At 40.2% G+C, this 19,091-nt stretch overlaps 1 protein-coding gene across 2 annotated transcripts in view; it reads left to right on the top strand.

The window, feature by feature from the left end:
• PKP2 (plakophilin 2) overlaps nt 1–13,698 on the top strand; it is a 114,253-nt gene extending 100,555 nt beyond the window's left edge. The window contains exons 10-13 of one of the 2 annotated variants that reach the window (XM_023208942.3): nt 2,142–2,295; nt 8,077–8,266; nt 11,717–11,804; nt 11,956–13,698. In XM_023208942.3, the coding sequence (XP_023064710.2) occupies nt 2,142–2,295; nt 8,077–8,266; nt 11,717–11,804; nt 11,956–12,024 (501 nt within the window). In that variant the 3' untranslated portion in view covers nt 12,025–13,698. The remainder of the gene's footprint in view (nt 1–2,141; nt 2,296–8,076; nt 8,267–11,716; nt 11,805–11,955) is intronic. The other variant, XM_023208943.2, reaches the window with a different exon arrangement.
• The last annotated feature ends 5,393 nt before the right edge of the window (nt 13,699–19,091 follow it).

Genomic DNA, 19,091 nt, shown 5'->3' with positions numbered 1-19,091 from the left:
CCTTCCTGTTTGATAGTTTTCCTTCTGACAGTCAGGACCCTCAGCTATAGGTCTGTTGGAGATTGCTTGAGGTCCACTCCAGACCCTGTTTGCCTGGGTATCAGCAGCAGAGGTTGCAGAAGATAGAATATTGCTGAACAGCGAGTGCACCTGTCTGATTCTTGCTTTGGAAGCTTCCTCTCAGGGTGTACTCCATCCTGTGAGGTGTGGGGTGTCAGACTGCCCCTAGTGGGAGATGTCTCCCAGTTAGGCTACTCAGGGGTCAGTGACCCACTTGAGCAGGCAGCCTGCCCCTTCTCAGATCTCAACCTCCGTGTTGGGAGATCCACTGCTCTCTTCAAAGCTGTCAGACAGAGTCGTTCGCGTCTGGACAGGCCTCTGCTGCTTTAGCTGAGCCCTGTCCCCAGAGGCGCAGTCTACAGAGACAGGCAGGTTTCCTTGAGCTGCTGTGAGCTCCACCCAGTTCGAGCTTCCCAGCGGCTTTATTTACCTACTTAAGCCTCAGCGATGGCGGGCGCCCCTCCCCCAGCCTCGCTGCTGCCTTGCGGTTAGATTGCCGCAGACTGCTGTGTTAGCAAGGAGAGAGGCTCCGCGGGCGTGGGACCCTCCCGGCCAGGTGTGGGATACAATCTCCGGTGTGCCGGTGTTACAGCGCAGTATTGGGGTGGGAGTTACCTGATTTTCCAGGTGTTGTGTGTCTCAGTTCCCCTGGCTAGGAAAAGGGACTCCCTTCCCCCTCGCGCTTCCCAGGTGAGGCGATGCCTCGCCCTGCTTCAGCTCTCGCTGGTCGGGCTGCAGCAGCTGACCAGCACCGATTGTCCGGCACTCCCAAGTGAGATGACCCCAGTACCTCAGTTGAAAATGCAGAAATCACCGGTCTTCTGTGTCGCTGGCGCTGGGAGATGGAGACTGAAGCTGTTCCTATTCGGCCATCTTGCTCCGCCTCCGAATTTCATGTTTAGACTTAGTTCTGTCTATCCCCAAGATATCCCCAAGATACTTCATTGTACATTTGCAAATCTTCCAAAATCTGAAAAAAACCCAAAACAGTTCTGGTCACAAGCATTTCAGATAAGGGATATTCAATCTGTATGGCTAAATTCTACCAAGCCCAAAAGAAGAGATTATTCTTGTATTACACAAACAGCTAAAGGAGATAGAAAAAGATTAAATACTACCCAACTAACTTAATGATGTTAGTATAACCTTGATTCTAAAAGTGAAAAGGGTAGTACAAGGAAAAGGTTAATCCATTTTATTTATAAACACAGATGCAAAAAAATGTAATAACCTAATTAAATCCAACATTGCATTGCATTACATTTATTTGTTTGTTTGCTTGTTGAGACAGAGTGTTGCTCTGTCACCCAGGCTGGAGTGCAGTGGCACAATCTTGGCTCTCTGCCACCTCTATCTCCCAGGTTCAAGCGATTCTCCTGCCTCAGCCTCTTGAGTAGCTGGGATTACAGGCACGCACCACCATACCTGCCTAATATTTTTGTATTTTTTAGTAGAGACAGGGTTTTACCATGTTGGCCAGGCTGGTCTTGAACTCCTGGCCTCAGGTGATCCGCCAGCTTTGGCCTCCCAAAGTGCTGGGATTACAGGTGTGAGCCACCACACCCAGCCCCAAGATTGCATTTAAATGTACTGAATAAACAGTTTTTATCTAGTAATTGACTTGAAAACCTAATTTAGACTAGTTTCATTACAGTTCTAATTTTTAAAACATCTTCAGCCGGGCATAGTGGCTCACTCCTGTAATTCCAACACTTTGGGAGGCTGAGGCAGGTGGATCACCTGAGTCAGGAGTTCGAGACCAGCCTGGCCAACATGATAAAACACCATCTCTACCAAAAGTACAAAAAAATTAGCTGGTTGTGGTGGCACACACCTGTAATCCCAGCTACTCCAGAGGCTGAGGCAGGAGAATCACTTGAACCTGGGAGGTGGAGGTTGTGGTGAACTGAGATCACACCACTGCATTCTAGCCTGGGTGACAGAGAGAGACTCCATCTCAAAATAAATAAATAAAATAAACATAAAATAAAACATTTTCATCAACCTCTGATAATCTACAGAAAAAATATTGTCATGAAATCAAACATAATAGCACTTATAAGATGTGTCTCACAAAACAGATGCCGACGTCAGTGGCTCAGGCAGTTGTCCAGAAGGAAAATGGCCTGCAGCACACCCGAAAGATGCTGCATGTCGGTGACCTAAGTGTGAAAAAGACAGCCATCTCGCTGCTAAGAAATCTGTCCCGGAATCTTTCTCTGCAGAATGAAATTGGTGAGTCGGTATAAGTATCTATGTGTAATATGTACATGCTGAAGATACAATGCTATGAAACATTGTCTATATCCCGTCCCGTTCACAAAGATGCACTGGAAATGGGAGTAAGGAGTAGGTGATAAACCGGCCTGCCTTTTCTGCTGCCAGGTATCACAAAGAGGCTTTCTCGGTGGATCTCACCAGAGATTTTTTTAAATACCCAACATTTTTTAAAAAATTACTACAAAAGAAAAATTTTAGAGCATACTGATAATTAACAAGATAAGTAATACTGTTGATATTGATACTGGGTGGCACCCTCAGTCACACCATCCAATGCCATATACTTGTCTTTCAGAGTGTTCTCTCTGTGGCTCTCTTAAGCACCATAATTCTAGAACATTTGAAAAACACATGTAATGGTAGTTTACTTTAGTAGTTTGGCAGTGCGTTGGACTATTAAAAAAACGGGTAAGCAGATAATCACAATAGACAGACAAAAAAGGAGTCACTGAATATAGCAAATTTGGCATCTTTTTTTGGGTAACTGCGATGAGACGTATTTTGCCTTTGACTGTATTATTGACAGAGATGATAATGGTGTTACATTATCAAATAACATAATTTTTTATTTATTTGCTTATACCAAGAAGTATGTGATAAATGTTTGTTGTATCAAGTAGAAAATTACAAAATGAGATGATAGAAAGATAATGCTAAAATTAAACATGCTTCATAATGCTCTATAAATAGGTCATTTCTAACAACTCAAACTCAGTTTTTCACAACATTTCACAAAAAATATAAACAATATTTTGTTTGTTTTAATGGATTAGATTTTTAAATATGCACACATATAGCCCCAGAGATATTAAAGGCTGCAGTTATGTTTTAGTAATGTCATTTTCAAAGACAGCCAGCAGCACATTTGACAGGAGGTTTTATACAATGGTTTCATGCTCATTATGAGTAGAGACAACCTGGAACATTCTCAGTGAATCTGAAAGAGACCTCGCCATAGGCACTCTCAAAATTATTAAAATGTTCTCCCCATGGTCTTTTGTGCTGAACTTCAATAGAGGTGTATTATCCTTCCCTTTTTTGTTCTTTTCCCAAATGAAAAATTGACTCCATCTTTAAAACACCGCCAAGGTAAATAATGGCACTGTACACATTAAGCATGTACCTTCAGGGCAGAAATGCTGTTGGCCTCAGGCTCTGCAGTCCCCTAAATGTTGGGAAGGTATAGCCGTAGCCACCTGGTTTATAGTAGATGATTCTGTTGATACACTTCACTTTGAGGATAACAGAGAGAAGAGGCTTCAGCAAGATACATGCAATTTTAAAATTCCAAATTGGCTTCATGTCAAATATATAAGTAAAAGGACTTCTCTTAATTCAGAATTTTAATAGCCAGACATAAGTGAAAATCATCTTGAACATACGCTTTGTGTTTCTCACCAGAGCTTTCTAAGCCAGGTAACTTTCCCTGTTCTCACCTGCAATAAAGTTGTTACATTTTACTTACATCTAGAGAAATAAACTTGAAACTTACATTTTTTCAAAAACTTAAAGATAGGCAATGGGGCATGGTAACAGAATAACAGATTTCACACAGAAGATGCAGGTATGTATCTTACAGTGCTACTTTGCCAGTCAAGGCCTTTCATTCTGTAGTTTAACTTATTAAAAGGAGGAAGCCTTCTGATAATAGCATCCGTTGAGAGCTTACCACATGCGCAGTACTATAATACACTTAATATGCATTGATTCATTCCCTCAAAATAACCCTGTGACATAGACATTATTATCTCACATTGCAACTTAGGGAAAAACAAACAGAGACGTTAAATAGCTTGCTCAGGCCATAGAGCCATAAAGTAGCAGAACCAGGACTGAAACTAAAGCCCTCTGGCTTTAGATGAACACTGAGCTCTCCACAGTATGCTGTGTGCTTGAACCGCAGTCAAAAAGAAAGAGTTCAGGCCTGTGAGCAGAAGGTATGTCTTACCTGTCAATCAGGTCCAGGTATTATGATGACATATCATTCAGTGCCTTTTATTGAGTACTTGTCTATTTCAGGAATAATGATCAATGCTGGAAACACAGAAATAAGTAAGATAATTGGCTTCAAGGAACCCACAGCATCATTTGAGGTTGAGACAGTCACACAATTCATTACAATCCAGTATCACAGAGAGAGAAATGTGCTTCAAGATGCCATGTGAACACAGATGAAGGCACACAATAAAATTAGGCAGTATTTGTTCATTCCTGATCAATGCAACACATATTCGGGAACTGTGGGGATCAGCAAAAGCAAAAGATGCATGCTTTCTGTCTTTTAAGAAGAGTCTAAAGTGGTTAGAGGAAAAAGAGGAAAACATACATGAAAATAACTATTACAAAATGTTCAAGCACAAGTTCGCATTGACCAAAATATGTACCATAGGACAAGTTCCAGTGGACTTGTCAAATAGTAATACCTTTTTAAATTGTCCAATAAATTTTTGGGTACAGGTGGTGTTTGGTTACATGGATAAGTTATTTAGTGATGATTTCTGAGATGTTGGTGCACCTGTCACCTGAGCGGTGCACACTGTACCCAATGTGTAGTCTTTTATCCCTCACCCCCTCCTACCTTTCCCCCAAGTCCCCAAAATCCACTATATCACTTATTCCTTTGCATCCTCATAGCTTAGCTCCTACTTATAAGTGAGAATATACAATATTTGGTTTTCCATTCCTGAGTTATTTCACTTAGAATAGTGATCTCTAATTTCATCCAATTTAGCCGCAAAGGCCATTGTGTCTTTCTTTTTAATGGCTGAGTAGTATTCCATGGTGTATGTATACCACATTTTGTGTATCCACTCATTGGTTGATTGGCTCCATATTTTGCAATTGTGAATTGTGTTGCTATACACATGCATGTACAAGTGTCTTTTTCATATAATGACTTCTTTTACTTTGGGTAGATACCCAGCAGTGGAATTGCTGGATCAAATGGTAGTTCTACTTTAGTTCCTTAAGGCATCTCCATACTGTTTTCTATAGTGGTTGTACTGGTTACACTCCCACCAGCAGTGTAGAAGTGTTCCCTGTTCACCACCTCCATGCCAACATCTATTATATTTTGATTTTTAAATTATGGTCATTCTTGCAGGATGAAGTAAGTAAGGTGGTATCTCATTGTGCTTTTAATTTGCATTTCTATGATAATTAGTAATGTTGAGCATTTTTTTCATGTTTGAAGCTTATCAAAAAAATTTTCATATGCCATTTGTATATCTTCTTTTGAGAATTATCTATTCATGTCCTTAGCCCACTTTTTGATGGAATTATTTGGCTTTTTTCTTGCTGATTTGAGTTCCTTGTAGATTCTGGATATTAGTCCTTTGTCGAATGCAGTTTGTGAATATTTTCTCCCACTCTGTGGGGTATCTGTTTACTCTGCTGATTATTTCTTTTGCTGTGCAGAAGCTTTTTAGTTTAATTGGATCCCATTTACTTATTTTGCGTTGTGTTGCGTTTGCTTTTGGGCTCTTGGTCATGAACTCTTTGCCTAAGCCAATGTCTAGAAGAGATTTTCCATGATTATCTTCTAGAATTTTTATGGTTTCAGGTTTCAGATTTAAGTCTTTGATCCATCTTGAGTTGGTTTTTGAGTGAAAGATGAGGATCTAGCTTTATTCTTTTACATGTGGCTTGCCAATTATCCCAGCACCATTTGTTGAATATGTTGAATAAGGTGGCCTTTCCCCACTCTGTGTTTTTGTTTGCTTTGTCAAAGATCAGTTGGCTGTAAGTATTTGGCTTTATTTCTGGGTTCTCTATTCTGTTCCATTGGTCTATGTGTCTTTTTTATTTTCTGTAGCCTAATTGTGAAAGTGACGTGTCTATTTTTTTTAAATACCTTTCTTGTTAGTACAAAAAAAAGCCAAACTCAAACTTACAACCAAGAAGTTATATACATAGTAGAAAAGTACATTTAAAATAGTTTATTTCTCTTTTTAGAATGGTAGTATTACTTATGTATTGATAAAAACCTTGGGAAGCAAAGATTAGTCATTTATTATTTATTCACTTATTGAATTGTACTTTTTAAAATAGAGACAGGGTCTCATTATATTTTCCAGACTGCTCTCAAACTCCTGGGCTCGGCCTTCTAAAGTGCTGGGATTACAGACATGAGCTACTGTGCCTGGCCTCAAAAATGATTTTAGTTTGGCCGGGCATGGTGGCTCACGCTTGTAATCCCAGCACTTTGGGAGGCCAAGGCAGGCAGATCACAAGGTCAGGAGATCAAGACCATCCTGGTTAACAAGGTGAAACCCTGTCTCTACTAAAAATACAAAACTTAGCTGGGCATGGTGGCAGACGCCTGTAGTCCCAGCTACTCAGGAGGCTGAGTCAGGAGAATGGCGTGAACCTGGGAGGTACAGCTTGCAGTGAGCCGAGATCACGCCACTGCACTCCAGCCTGGGCAACAGAGCGAGACTCCGTCTCAAAAAAAAAAAGAAAATGATTTTAGTTCACTATTAATACTGTTGTAGAAAAACAGCTCCTATTAACAACATTTTTCCTCAGGTTTCTTATGTGGGTTTTTTGATAATATTATGTATTCTTTTCTTTTCTTTTTTCTTTTTTTTTTTTTTTTTGGAGACAGGGTCTCTCTCTCTGCTGCACAGGCTGGAGTATGGTGGTGTGATCTCTGCCCACTGCAACCTCTCCCTCCTAAGTTCAAGCAATTCTTGTGCCTCAGCCTCCTGAGTAGCTGGGACTATAGGCACAGGCAGGTGCCACCACGCCCAGCTAATTTTTGTATTTTTGGTAGAGACAAGGTTTCACCGTGTTGGCCAGGCTGGTCTTGAACTCCTGACCTTAAGTGATCCACCCGCCTCGGCCTCCCAAAGTGCTGGGATTACAGGTGTGAGCCACCAAACCTGGCCAATAATATTATGTATTTTTTATATAAATAAATATACTGATTTTTCACATACACCATTAGCATAATTATTTTCTTTTTATTACACATGCTCCATAGATAGGTTTTGTGATGAATAATAGTCTTTGCAGGTGTGTTTTAGTTAATCATATTCCTATTATTAGGATATTCAGGCTTTTTAGTTTTTCATTTACATGTAGTACTGTCATAAAGATCTCTGTAGAAAGCTTTTTCCATTTTCAAAGTGATGTTTTTAAGATGTATTCCTAGACATGGAATTACCGAATTGAAGAAGATGAAAATGTTTTAAGTTCTTGACATTTCTGCCAAATTACATTCTGAAAAGATTTTCAATGTGCTGAGCACAGAGTATCCTCTTTTCAAATATTTTAAAAAATTTGTTATTAGGGAAATTACATCTTTCCATGTGTTGTTAACCAGCTGTATTTCTTTTTAAGAATGTTCCTGGCCAGGTGCGGTGTCTCACGCCTGTAATCCCAGCACTTTGGGAGGCCAAGGCGGGCTGATCACAAGGTCAGGAGATTGAGAGCATCCTGGCTAACACAGTGAAACCTCCTCTCTACTAAAAATACAAAAAAATTAGCTAGGTATGGTGGCGGGCGCCTGTAGTCCCAGCTACTCAGGAGGCTAAGGCAGGAGAATGGTGTGAACCCGGGAGGCAGAGCTTACACTGAGCAAAGATCGTGCCACTGCACTCCAGCCTGGGCACAGAACAAGACTCCGTCTCAAAAAAAAAAAAAAAAGAACGTTCGTTACCCAAAATGTATTGGGATTTTGGGATGAAGAAACAATCTTTTAAATCAAGTGTTCTTTTTTTTTTCATTTTGTAGCCAAAGAAACTCTCCCCGATTTGGTTTCCATCATTCCTGACACAGTCCCAAGTACTGACCTTCTCATTGAAACTACAGCTTCTGCCTGTTACACATTGAACAACATAATCCAAAACAGTTACCAGAATGCACGGGACCTTCTAAACACTGGGGGCATCCAGAAAATTATGACCATCAGTGCAGGCGATGCGTAAGTCCTTCAGCTTCTGCCCGTCAGCGGCCTCCCTCTCCCCTCACCACCCTGTGTGTAAACAGCCCAGTTATGAATGTGCAGTCAGGGTCATCATGTGCAACATGGCGGCAAACAGGACGCAAAGCCAGGCCAGATCGTCTGGCCAGCCCTCAGTGACCAGCCAAGGAAAGAACTGAAGCCACCACACCACATGCTTGTCCCTTCTCTTCTGAGAGAGGGTCAGACTCCAGAGCTTCTCTTGGTAGTGCATTCCAGCATTGTATTGGCCTAATGAATTAGTTTCCCAGAGCTACAGCCGTGATTTGATAACAGCAGAATGTAGGAAAGCAGGAATCCTCTGGACAGATATGTGCCCTTTTCCTCACTTCCATCTTAGGAGGCAACGTCACACCTTAGAAGAAGCTTAGAAGAAGCAGTGATGGGCTGGGCACAGTGGCTCATGCTTGTAATCCCAGCACTTTGGGAGGTCCAAGCAGGTGGATCACTTAGGTCAGAAGTTTGAGACCAGCCTGGCCAACATGGCAAAACCCTGTCTCCACTAAAATACAAAAATTAGCTGGATGTGGTGGTGCGTGCCTATAATTCCAGCTACTTGGAAGACTGAGGCTTGAGAATCGCTTGAGCCCAGGAGGCAGAGGTTGCAATGGGCCGCGATCATGCCACTGCACTCCAGCCTGGTTGACAGAGTGAGATTCTGTCTCAAAAAAGAAGAAAAAAAGAAGCAGCAGCAGCAGTGATGGCACAGGAGAAGCAGTGAGGGGTAGCCTGATGAGAAAGTCTTGCTTTCACAGTTTTTTCTCTATCTTATCTCTTCCACATCTTATTCCCTTTTGAGAATAGAAGGTCCAATGCAGGTCATTCCATATCTGTGTTCCTGTTTTCAACTTTTCCCTATTTTAAAAAAAAAAAAAAAAAGTGAGGAGAATGAAAACCCTTCTTTAACCAAATTATTTCCTATTAGTTAATTTAGAGTGATGAGATTGGAAAGGGGCATGAAGATTATCTTTTTCTCTTTATACAATTCGGAATTGTTTGACTTTTTACAAATAGATACAAGTTACTTTTGTAAATAATCAAACAAGAAAAGAAATGGTCACTATAGCATAGTTCTAATGAGTTACAAAGCAGATGACTTCATCTGTACTGAAGAAACGTGTGCTTGGCTGTTCAGGGATGTACATGTCACCTCCACCACAGCCCCACCCAAGTTAGGTCCCTTCTACCCTGCAGCCCCACTTTGCAGTGCACATGAGGAAGGAAGACTGCATTCAGAGTCAGATTAAAACAAGCACTGAGCACTGGCTGGAGTGTCAGTTCCCCAAGAATATTCGCCTGTCGCCACAGGCTGGCAGATAGCATTAGAGTTGCTCAGTCTTTGTGGAGAGAATGAATTACTGCTGGAAAACAGAAATGACTCTTCTTCCAAATAGTCATCCAAACTTCCAGGCAAATCACCATAGTATGATGCTCATTATTTGAGTATTCAGATATAACAATTATTGCACATGGGAATATGTAATTACTTTTGGAAACTTCTGGTAGCTTAGCAAGATAGGGGGTGAGCTACTCTGTTACTTGTTTATTGCCCTGAGTGTCCACTTGTGAGTCCTCACATGCCCTGTTTCAAAAACAAAAGTTAACAAGCAGCTTCTTGCCAGTGGTGTCTGCTGCTCTTTCCTTACTAGAGTGTTATATATCTGACCTATCATTTGTGGGCTAGCCTGGGAACTAATTATCATTTATAACATTACATCTTTGAATAAAAGAATACCAAGTATCAAACAACCAACTTATAAACAAACGTTATGAATATAACAGTCTTGGAATTTAATAACTTTTCACACTTTTCAATATTAGAGACCCATCACTTTGATGGATTTATTTGCCCTTCAGTTATTACCAAGTGATTCTGAAAAGTCCAGGAGGTACTAACAAGTCTGTGAAGTGCTGATTTGACTGCTCCTCCCTGCCAGGCTAGTATGGAAGAGAAAGGCTTTTCACTCTTGAAGGAACACAGCATGCTCTTCTCTGTACATCTTTGCACTCTCCAGTTTTGGTTTTATGTTTACAAATGCCTATGCTATGGGAGGGGGGAAACGTCTTTGTTTAAAAAAAAAAAACTCAGCCATGTGCTAATCAGGTGATAGAAGAGAAAGAGATCTAAGGCAGCACTGATCTAAGCCTGAAGTGGGACATTTAGAATAAATTTAAAAGCAGAACATGGGCCGGGCACGGTGGCTCTCATCTGTAATTCCAGCACTATGGGACGCCGAGGCAGGCAGATTGTGAGGTCAGGAGATTGAGACCACCCTGGCTAACATGGTGAAACCCGGTCTCTACTAAAAATACAAAAAATTAGCCGGGTGTGGTGTTGGACGCTTGTAGTCCCAGCTGCTCAGGAGGCTGAGGCAAGTGAATCGCTTGAACCTGGGAGGCGGAGCTTGCAGTGAGCCGAGATGGCACCACTGCACTCCAACCTGGGTGACACAGTGAGACTCCATCTCAAAAAAAAAAAAAAAAAGCAGAATATGAAATATTAAGTACAGTTCAAGTGCAGTGGTGACGGATTTATAGCAGGAACAAGTTTTCCATTTGTTCTATACAGAAACGTAAAGAGATTTTGAAACTGCTTTAACAGGGGCTGCCACAAGAATTTATTTTATTGACTTGAAAAATTACTCCTACATTCATGGTGTCACAAAATCATATGTATTTTTCAGTCATGCTTTCATGCATTTTTATTCTATAAACATACATTATAACCATACAAATATAGATTCTATTCTATAAATAATTCAAGAATTTATAACATATCTAAAGATATATTCCTTATAAATATCAGGGATTTTTCTCTATAAACTACTTTGCTTTTTTCATTATTATTATTATTATTATTATTATTATTATTATTATTATTATTATTATTATTTTGAGACGGAGTCTAACTCTGTCACCAGGCTGGAGTGCAGTGGCGCGATCTCAGCTCACTGCAACCTCCGTTCCCAGGTTCAAGTGATTCTCCTGCCTCAGCTTCCCTAGTAGCTGGGATTACAGGCACACACCATCACACCCAGCTAGATTTTGTATTTTTAGTAGAGACGGGGTTTCACTATGTTGGCCAGGATGGTCTTGATTTCCTGACCTCGTGATCTACCCACCTTGGCCTCCCAAAAGTGCTGGGATCACAGGCATGAGCCACCCCGCCTAGCCTATAAACTATTTATTTATTAGCACTGTGCTAGTGGTTTAAAAAGAAAACAAAAACAAATATGGCCCCCTCCTTTCAGAGTTTGCTGCCTAATTGTCTGGTCACCGAGTGGCCTGACTTCATGGACGGCTCCTGGGGAGGAGCAGTTGAAGAGTGAAGAGGTCTTACAGAACGCCGACAGGCAGCATCCAGAAGCCTCACTCATTCTCCCTGATCTCAGAATGTCCTTTTCTTTTCAGCTATGCCTCCAACAAAGCAAGTAAAGCTGCTTCCGTCCTCCTGTACTCTCTGTGGGCACACACGGAACTCCACCATGCCTACAAGAAGGTAAGAACATGAACAAGGAATGTGTCATAGTTAACAGAGCCAGGTAATAATGGCCCACTTGACTTGACCCTGGTAAGAAATCACTAAAAAACTGCATTTTCTTGTGTGCCAGTTTTGTTACCTTTCACGTTTCTGTTTCCTTATCCCAAAGGCTCAGTTTAAGAAGACAGATTTTGTCAACAGCCGGACTGCCAAGGCCTACCACTCCCTTAAAGACTGAGGAAAATGACAAAGTATTCTCAGCTGCAAAAATCCCCAAAGGAAAATACCTATTTTTCTACTATCCAGCCCAAGAAACCTCAAAAGCATGCCTTGTTTCTATCCTTTTCTATTTCCATGGTCCCCTGAATCCAGAAAACAAATAGAACATAACTTAATGAGTTTCCAGAAGACTTTTGCGAGTTTGCCACCAGTAGATACTGGCCACAGGCACTACAAATAGTAGTCTTGGCTATTAGAGCTTATGGTGCATGGCCTCCTGGAACCAAAATGGGAATTCATGTGGAAGGGACATTAATCCAATAAATAAGGAAAGAAGCTGTTGCATTACTGGGATTTTAAAAATTTGATTTACATTTATATTCCTTTTCCGGTTCCCATGTTTTGTCACTCGTGCACATTGCTTCACGATTGGGCCACGAGTGTAGTATTCTGCAGTGTTGAAACAGAATAGAAATGATAAGAAATATCTGCAGTTATCCAGGAGAAAGTATAATGGCAAAATTATTGGTTTCTTTCTTTACTTTGTGCTTGTTTTTATCCCCTTGAGTTTTTTTTCTCTGATTTTTAAATAAACTTAAGAAATTTAGATTACAGAGTGTGCATGACTATAAGAAAAAGAAATTGAGAGGAAGTGATCATGGCAAATTAAAGAAATCTTTTCTTCCCAGAACTTAAAGTAAAATAAGAAATAAATAAATAAATAAATAAAATCTTTTCCACAGAGAAAGGCAACTATGATTATAAAATTTAACATTCCCCCAAACACTCAGTGAATGAGATTTTTGCTCAGGAAATACTTTACCTATAACAATGCCATTAAATCCAAATCCCTTCTAAACAATGGCATTCCGTGTAATGCCTTTCCTGGACTTCTTTGGCCACTGCCCTGGACTAGTGGAAGAATGGACTCTATCTTTATCTGCAAGAGGAACTAAGGCCTTCTATCAGACTAACCAACCAGCCTGGGGCACTGAAAATACAGCTCATTTTAATACAGTTACATTATCAACTAGCCCAGCTTTGCCCAGCATTTAAGAAATATCACAGAGCCACTGGATCTCATATGATCTTCTTCAAGCCATTATTTTAACTCAAGAAAACTAGAGAAAAAAAATGAAGAAGTCATGTTGAAGAAGAGATAAGAATGTGTCAAGACCATCCAGAAATGATATGAGAAATACTGATGTTTTAAAAGGTGACATCATCCAGCGAAATGAATCTATATTAAATGTTATTTTAACTGCGCTATGATTAAAACCATTCATATAGAGTTAGTCTTTACAACTACTGTTATATATATATTTTTTAATCTGGCAACATTTGTCCTAAGTAAGGTAAGGAAAAATATTCTTCAACTCCTTTGGCCAGAAAGGTGTAATAGAAAATAAATTTTGAATGTGTACTTAAGTCTTTATTGTATTTGAAACAATGTTTTTTTTTCAATTTTAAAAGCTGAATGAAGACAACTTAGGTTACTAACCTAGTTCAAAATGAAATTATTTAGATACCAATTTTTAAAATACTGGAGAGAATTTATATGTCTTTTTCCAGAGTTCTGATGATAAGCATTTGGAGTGCATTTATTCCTCCAGATAATAAGTGTATGTTCAATAACTTTTTGTGTTTTTTAAGGCATTAATAAAGCCTTTGATAATATTATAATACAAAATGAGACAAAAGTAGTGTTGCTTGCATTGGTGTCTGTGTATATCTGATTTATTTGTGTATCTTGGAATATATGGTATGATTGACATGAAATTTGAGGATTTAACCTTGTAAACTTCAATTACTAAGGGTTTGATACTTTGTAATCACTTATATTTTCCCCCTAATTAAAAATCCTAAATTTTTTACCAAGAGACATTTCCTGTAAGAATGGTGGGACTAGATGGTGACCATAAAAATGAAGACACATGCAGACGTGTTAGCTGTGGTTAGATTTTAGTATATTATTGGGTGATTCTGTGACTGTGAAAAGACAGGACTACATTTGATTTCCATGTGCTGCTTTGTCCACTCTGTTTGCAAACACCTCATTACTTTATGGTTTGTGAACACCTCTGAGGGAGGTTCTTCTGTGAATGAACAGTTTTGATCACAGGTCTATATATAAATATGTTTGTTTTCCTATGTGTCCCAGACCTCGCCCATGCCTTCAGAGAAACTAATGGGCAAAGCTGGGCCTTTTTGTTTATTTGTGTTTATTTGTTCCAAAGGGCTGTTCTCTGTCAAGAATTCTTCATGATCTTCTGGAATGAAGGAGGTTGCTGCCCTAGATTTCCATCACTGGAAACAGTTGTTTAGATCTGATGGCAATAACCAAAGGGTTATCTGATAAAATAGACAGGGGATTAACATGTCAAGTGGGAGAATAAGCAGCAGGACTAGATAAACCACTATAAAACCAATTTAATCACATTGTAAAGAAGCAATTTCTTAGAAGAAAACAGGAGATGGGAGATATATATCTGTATACACTCACACACACACACGTTTATGTATAGACACCTACGTGTGTGTGTGTGTGTGTGTGGCTATATACTATAGTTATAAAATGAGATTTCCCCTAAATAAAATGTCTAATGAACTTACTGCTTTGGAATAAGGAGGACTTCAGTATGTGTGTACATTGAACAAAATTGCAGAAGAAGCCTCAAATCACAGAATCTCTGGATTAAGAGGGAATTTAGAAGGCATTTGGTCAAATCCTCCTCGAAGTATCATCTTGCATGAAAAAGACTCAGTTCTTATTAATGTGACAGAAAAGAAAAACATGCAGTCGTACACTCAACTAATTCTCAACATGACCATATAACTGGCTCTTTTCAAGACTCACTGTTGCATTAAAGTATTTCTTGTGGGAGGGAAGATAGATAAAAAAGGGAACAAAACTTTTCAAAATAAAATTCTGCTTTAAGTTTCATGTTTTAGTTCATAGTACAGTTTCATCACTTATGAAGTAAATGTTAACCTTTGAAGGACTGTAAGAAAAATTCTTTGTGATATGATGTTCAGGAAAGAGAGATCAAAAATCCCAAGCACTGGCATAATTGTGGGATTATGAAAATATGAAAAGGGCAAGTGCTGTGAAGGCCCTAGCCTGGGAGACTCAGTGAGAGGATCCAGCAGTCCTTAGCCTGAGAAGGGTGTTGTGTCACCTCTCTCTATATATTTGAAAGCCCACTGTAGAGAAGATGATAGGCTTGTTCTGGCATAGTATAGAGGATGAAACCAGGATCAATAGGTGGAGCCTATTATGAGATTAGCTTTGACAAGGTAATAGTGGACATATATTGAGTACTTCTCACAGCCTCATGAAATCATCCTTTTCTCTCTCTTTTTTTTTTTGAGACAGAGTCTCACTTTGTGGCCCAGGCTTGAGTGCAGTGGCGCGATCTCAGCTCACCTGCAAGCTCCACCTCCCAGGTTCAAGTGATTCTCCTGCCTCAGCCTCCCAAGTAGCTGGGACTACAGTTGGATGCTACCACGCCCAGCTAATTTTTTGTCTTTTTAGTAGAGACGAGGTTTCACCTCATCTTGATATCCTGATCTCGTGATCCGCCCCACTGAGGCTCCCAAAGTGCTGGGATTACACGTGTGAGCCACCACACCTGGCCTTTTTTTTAACATTTTGAAAAGCATGAGAAAGAAAACCTCGAAGCAGACAGAGGTTAAGTCACAGCTGGAAAGTGCAGAGGAGCTTTGTGAACCCAGATGGTCTGGCTCCTCTCAGGGAGTCCCCTGTGAGCCAAGAGTGAACAATTCATGTGTCCATCATGCTGGCGAACAGCGGAAGTCTCTTTGGCTTTGCTACCTGCACTCTCCAGAGTAAAGAGTGCAGTTTACTCCAGAGTAAAGAGTGCAGTATGACATCATGGTTAAGAGGGCTCATTCTAGAATGGCCAGCCTGTGCTCAAATTGTGGCTTCTCCACTTATTAGCTGAGGCACATTTCTTATTCTCTCTGAGCCTCAGCTTTCCTTATTTGTAATGTGTGACAGTAAGATTTACCTCATTGGGTTGTTTTGAGGGTTAACTGTGTTAATAAATACAAAGCATTTGAAACAGTGCCTAATAGTATCTACGCAATAAATGCCAATATGGTTTGGCTGTGTGTCCCTACCGAAATTTCATCTCAAATCATAATCCCCACATGTTGAGGGAGGGACCAGGTGGAAAGTGATTGGATCATAAGGGCGGTTTCCCTCATCCTGTTCTGCTGATAGTGAGTTCTCATGAGAGCTGATGGTTTTATATGGCAGTTTTCCCTGCTCTTACTTGCTCTCTCTCACCTGCCACCATGTAAGACATGCCTCTTCCCCTTCGGCCATGATTGTAAGTTTCCTGAGGCTCCCCCAGCCATGTGGAACTGTGAGTCAATCAAACCTCTTTCCTTTATAAATTTCCCAGTCTCGGGTATTTCTTTATAGCAGTGTGAAAACAAACTAATACAAATGCTAACTAAATTACTTGGAATTCCCTGGTTTGGAGGTCTTTTCTTTTCTTTTTAAGTTCATCTCTTGTGAATTTCTCTTTGTAGATAAAGCTGGTTCAGTTAAAAGCCCCAATAGAAGGCCAGGTAGAAATGAGGAAAACAAATATGGCCCAGGCAAGTGACTCTGAATGTCCGTTCCTCAGAACATGAGTCCTTTGTGGGTAGTTAAGTGTTACCTGAAAAGAAATATCCTATACTTAAATAAGTATGTTCTTTATGAAAAAAAAAACATAGTTATACAAAGGTCAAAAGATTCTTGACCATGGCATGACTTCTCAGAATGCCATGAGTGCCTTGTAATTATAAAATTTCCAAGGAGGGACAGCTTATGCTGCATGTCAGACACCTGTTTTTTGAAGCTGTAAGCCCTTTTTTTTCTTAGACAACTCTTGAAGCTGTACCACTGCTGTGAACTCTGACCAACATCCACCTGTGCCATACACAAGAGGACAAGGGGTGTTTATCTGGCTCTCAGTACAGTTCATCAAGCTAAGCCTCAGCCACTAATAAACTATACGCAGTGTTAGTCCTGAACAATCTTAGTAAAATCTGAAAATCTGTGATTTCAATAGATTGAGAGTCATTTCCTGAAGATGTTGTTTCATGCCCACCTGGAGTGCTGCAAACCTGGACAGGTGGATAACTCAAGGTGGTTATTAGCCCAGAGCAGCAGATGGAAGCAGTGACTGGCATTCTTGCATCTGGCTGATCAGATAAATAAGCCTCTTCACTCTCACATCAAGAAACAATTACATCTCTTAGAAGCCTGAATTTCTCCTGTAAGCAGCTGACCCGCAATAAACCTGGCAAGGAATACAAAACAAGTCCAAAGTCTTGGGGATTTTCTTCACAGTAATTGGATGTTCTTCCCAATAACAATCCTTTGGGTATTTTTTGGTTTGGGGATTTTAAGAAAAAAGTGTTTTCATTTTTCATCCATCTTTCAACATGTATTGAACACCCCTACTCCTGGAGCTGAGGACTGGTGATGTAACTTTATGAAGAAGTGCTCACAGATTTGTGAAATTTACTGCACTATGATGGACACTTTCATCACTCACAGTATCCTTCACTTGAGAAGCAAAAAGTTATCAACTGTTTGGTGAGGGCTAAGGAGCCCTAGACCCATACGGATCATCTAGAATAGGTGTCTTATAAAATAAGAAATGGTTGGAGTGAGAAGCAGAGAATTATTAAAAAGAATCCTTCAGTTTTAGCTAGGAGTTAAATCAGAATTAATGGTAAGAAGAACAACCTAGAAAACCTGTAATTCTAATATTTAGGAAATGAACAAAGTTTTTTTTTTTTAGAAACTTTTGTTTCTTTTGCCCTTTGTTCTAATTGCAGATTTTTGCAATTCCTAATTTAAAAAATAGAAGCAATCTGTTTTAGTGGGGTTGCGTTATATAAGAATTATGCATGAACATGTTAAGTAACACATTCCGATTTCTTTTGGTAGCTCATACTTAGAGTGACCCAATTCTTTAGCTTATGTTTTATTTCTCCTTCTTCAGTTTATCACTTGGAATGCTTCAATTGCATTTCAGTAACAAAAAAGTTCAAAATAGCTTATGCAATAAATGTTTTTATCCCATGACACAGGAAGGCCAGGTTTAGGCTTGTGCTTGGTTATTACAGCAGCTCGTTGAAGACATCACGAACCCAGTTCCCTTCTTTTTTTTTTTTTTTTTTTTTTTTTTTTGAGACAGAGTCTCGCTCTGTCACCCAGGCTGGAGTACAGTGGCACAATCTCGGCTCACTGCAGCCTGCGCCTCCCAGATTCAAGCCATTCTCTTGCTTCAGCCTCCCAAGGAGCTGGATTACAGGCGCCTGCCACCCCACCTGGCTATTTTTTGTATTTTTAGTAGAGACGGAGTTTCACCATGTTGACCATGCTGGTCTCGATCTCCTGACCTCATGATCTACCCACCTCGGCCTCCCAAAGTGCTCAGGTAACAGGCATGAGCCACCACAGCCGGCCCTTCTGTCTTTCAGCTTTACCATCCTTGACATCCTGGCTTCTGCATTCCAGTTGATCTCTTCATGTTTACAAAATGGTTGCAGCAGCTCCAAACATTCCATCGTCACAGAGCCATGTCCAAAGGCCAGAAGTATATACCTTTCTTGCACCTTTTTTATAAGTAAATTTTTCTAGAAGTCTCCATCAAATATCTTTTATTTCTTACTGCCCAGAATTGCACATCCATTCCTAAGCCAGTTTCTAGTGAGAAAAGTACAACTACTATGCCTTTAAGCCAATTACATTTCACCCAAGGCTGGGCCTACCTCCCCTGAGGCTCATGGAGTGTTTTACTGAGCAAGGGGGGAAGAAAAGGCTGTAGACTAGTCAGCCAACATTGATAACTGGATAACAGAGACACTCAATGAAGGAAGCATTCAACTTTTTTTAGCAAATTGATTTCACCTGGCCTATAAGAGCACCTTGATTTTTCAAACCGTGCAGCTGCGTCTATTTAAATTTTTCTATGATTGTTGTGTTGCATTTAGGACCCAGTCCATGAAAATCTGTGGGTAAAGAAAGATGGGCGAGCTAGGAACTGCAGTTAGCCT

The sequence above is a fragment of the Piliocolobus tephrosceles genome, chromosome 10 (genome assembly GCF_002776525.5).
Source record: "Piliocolobus tephrosceles isolate RC106 chromosome 10, ASM277652v3, whole genome shotgun sequence".
In the NCBI taxonomy this organism is placed as follows: domain Eukaryota; kingdom Metazoa; phylum Chordata; class Mammalia; order Primates; family Cercopithecidae; genus Piliocolobus; species Piliocolobus tephrosceles.
This window is presented reverse-complemented; position numbering and strand designations above follow the sequence as displayed.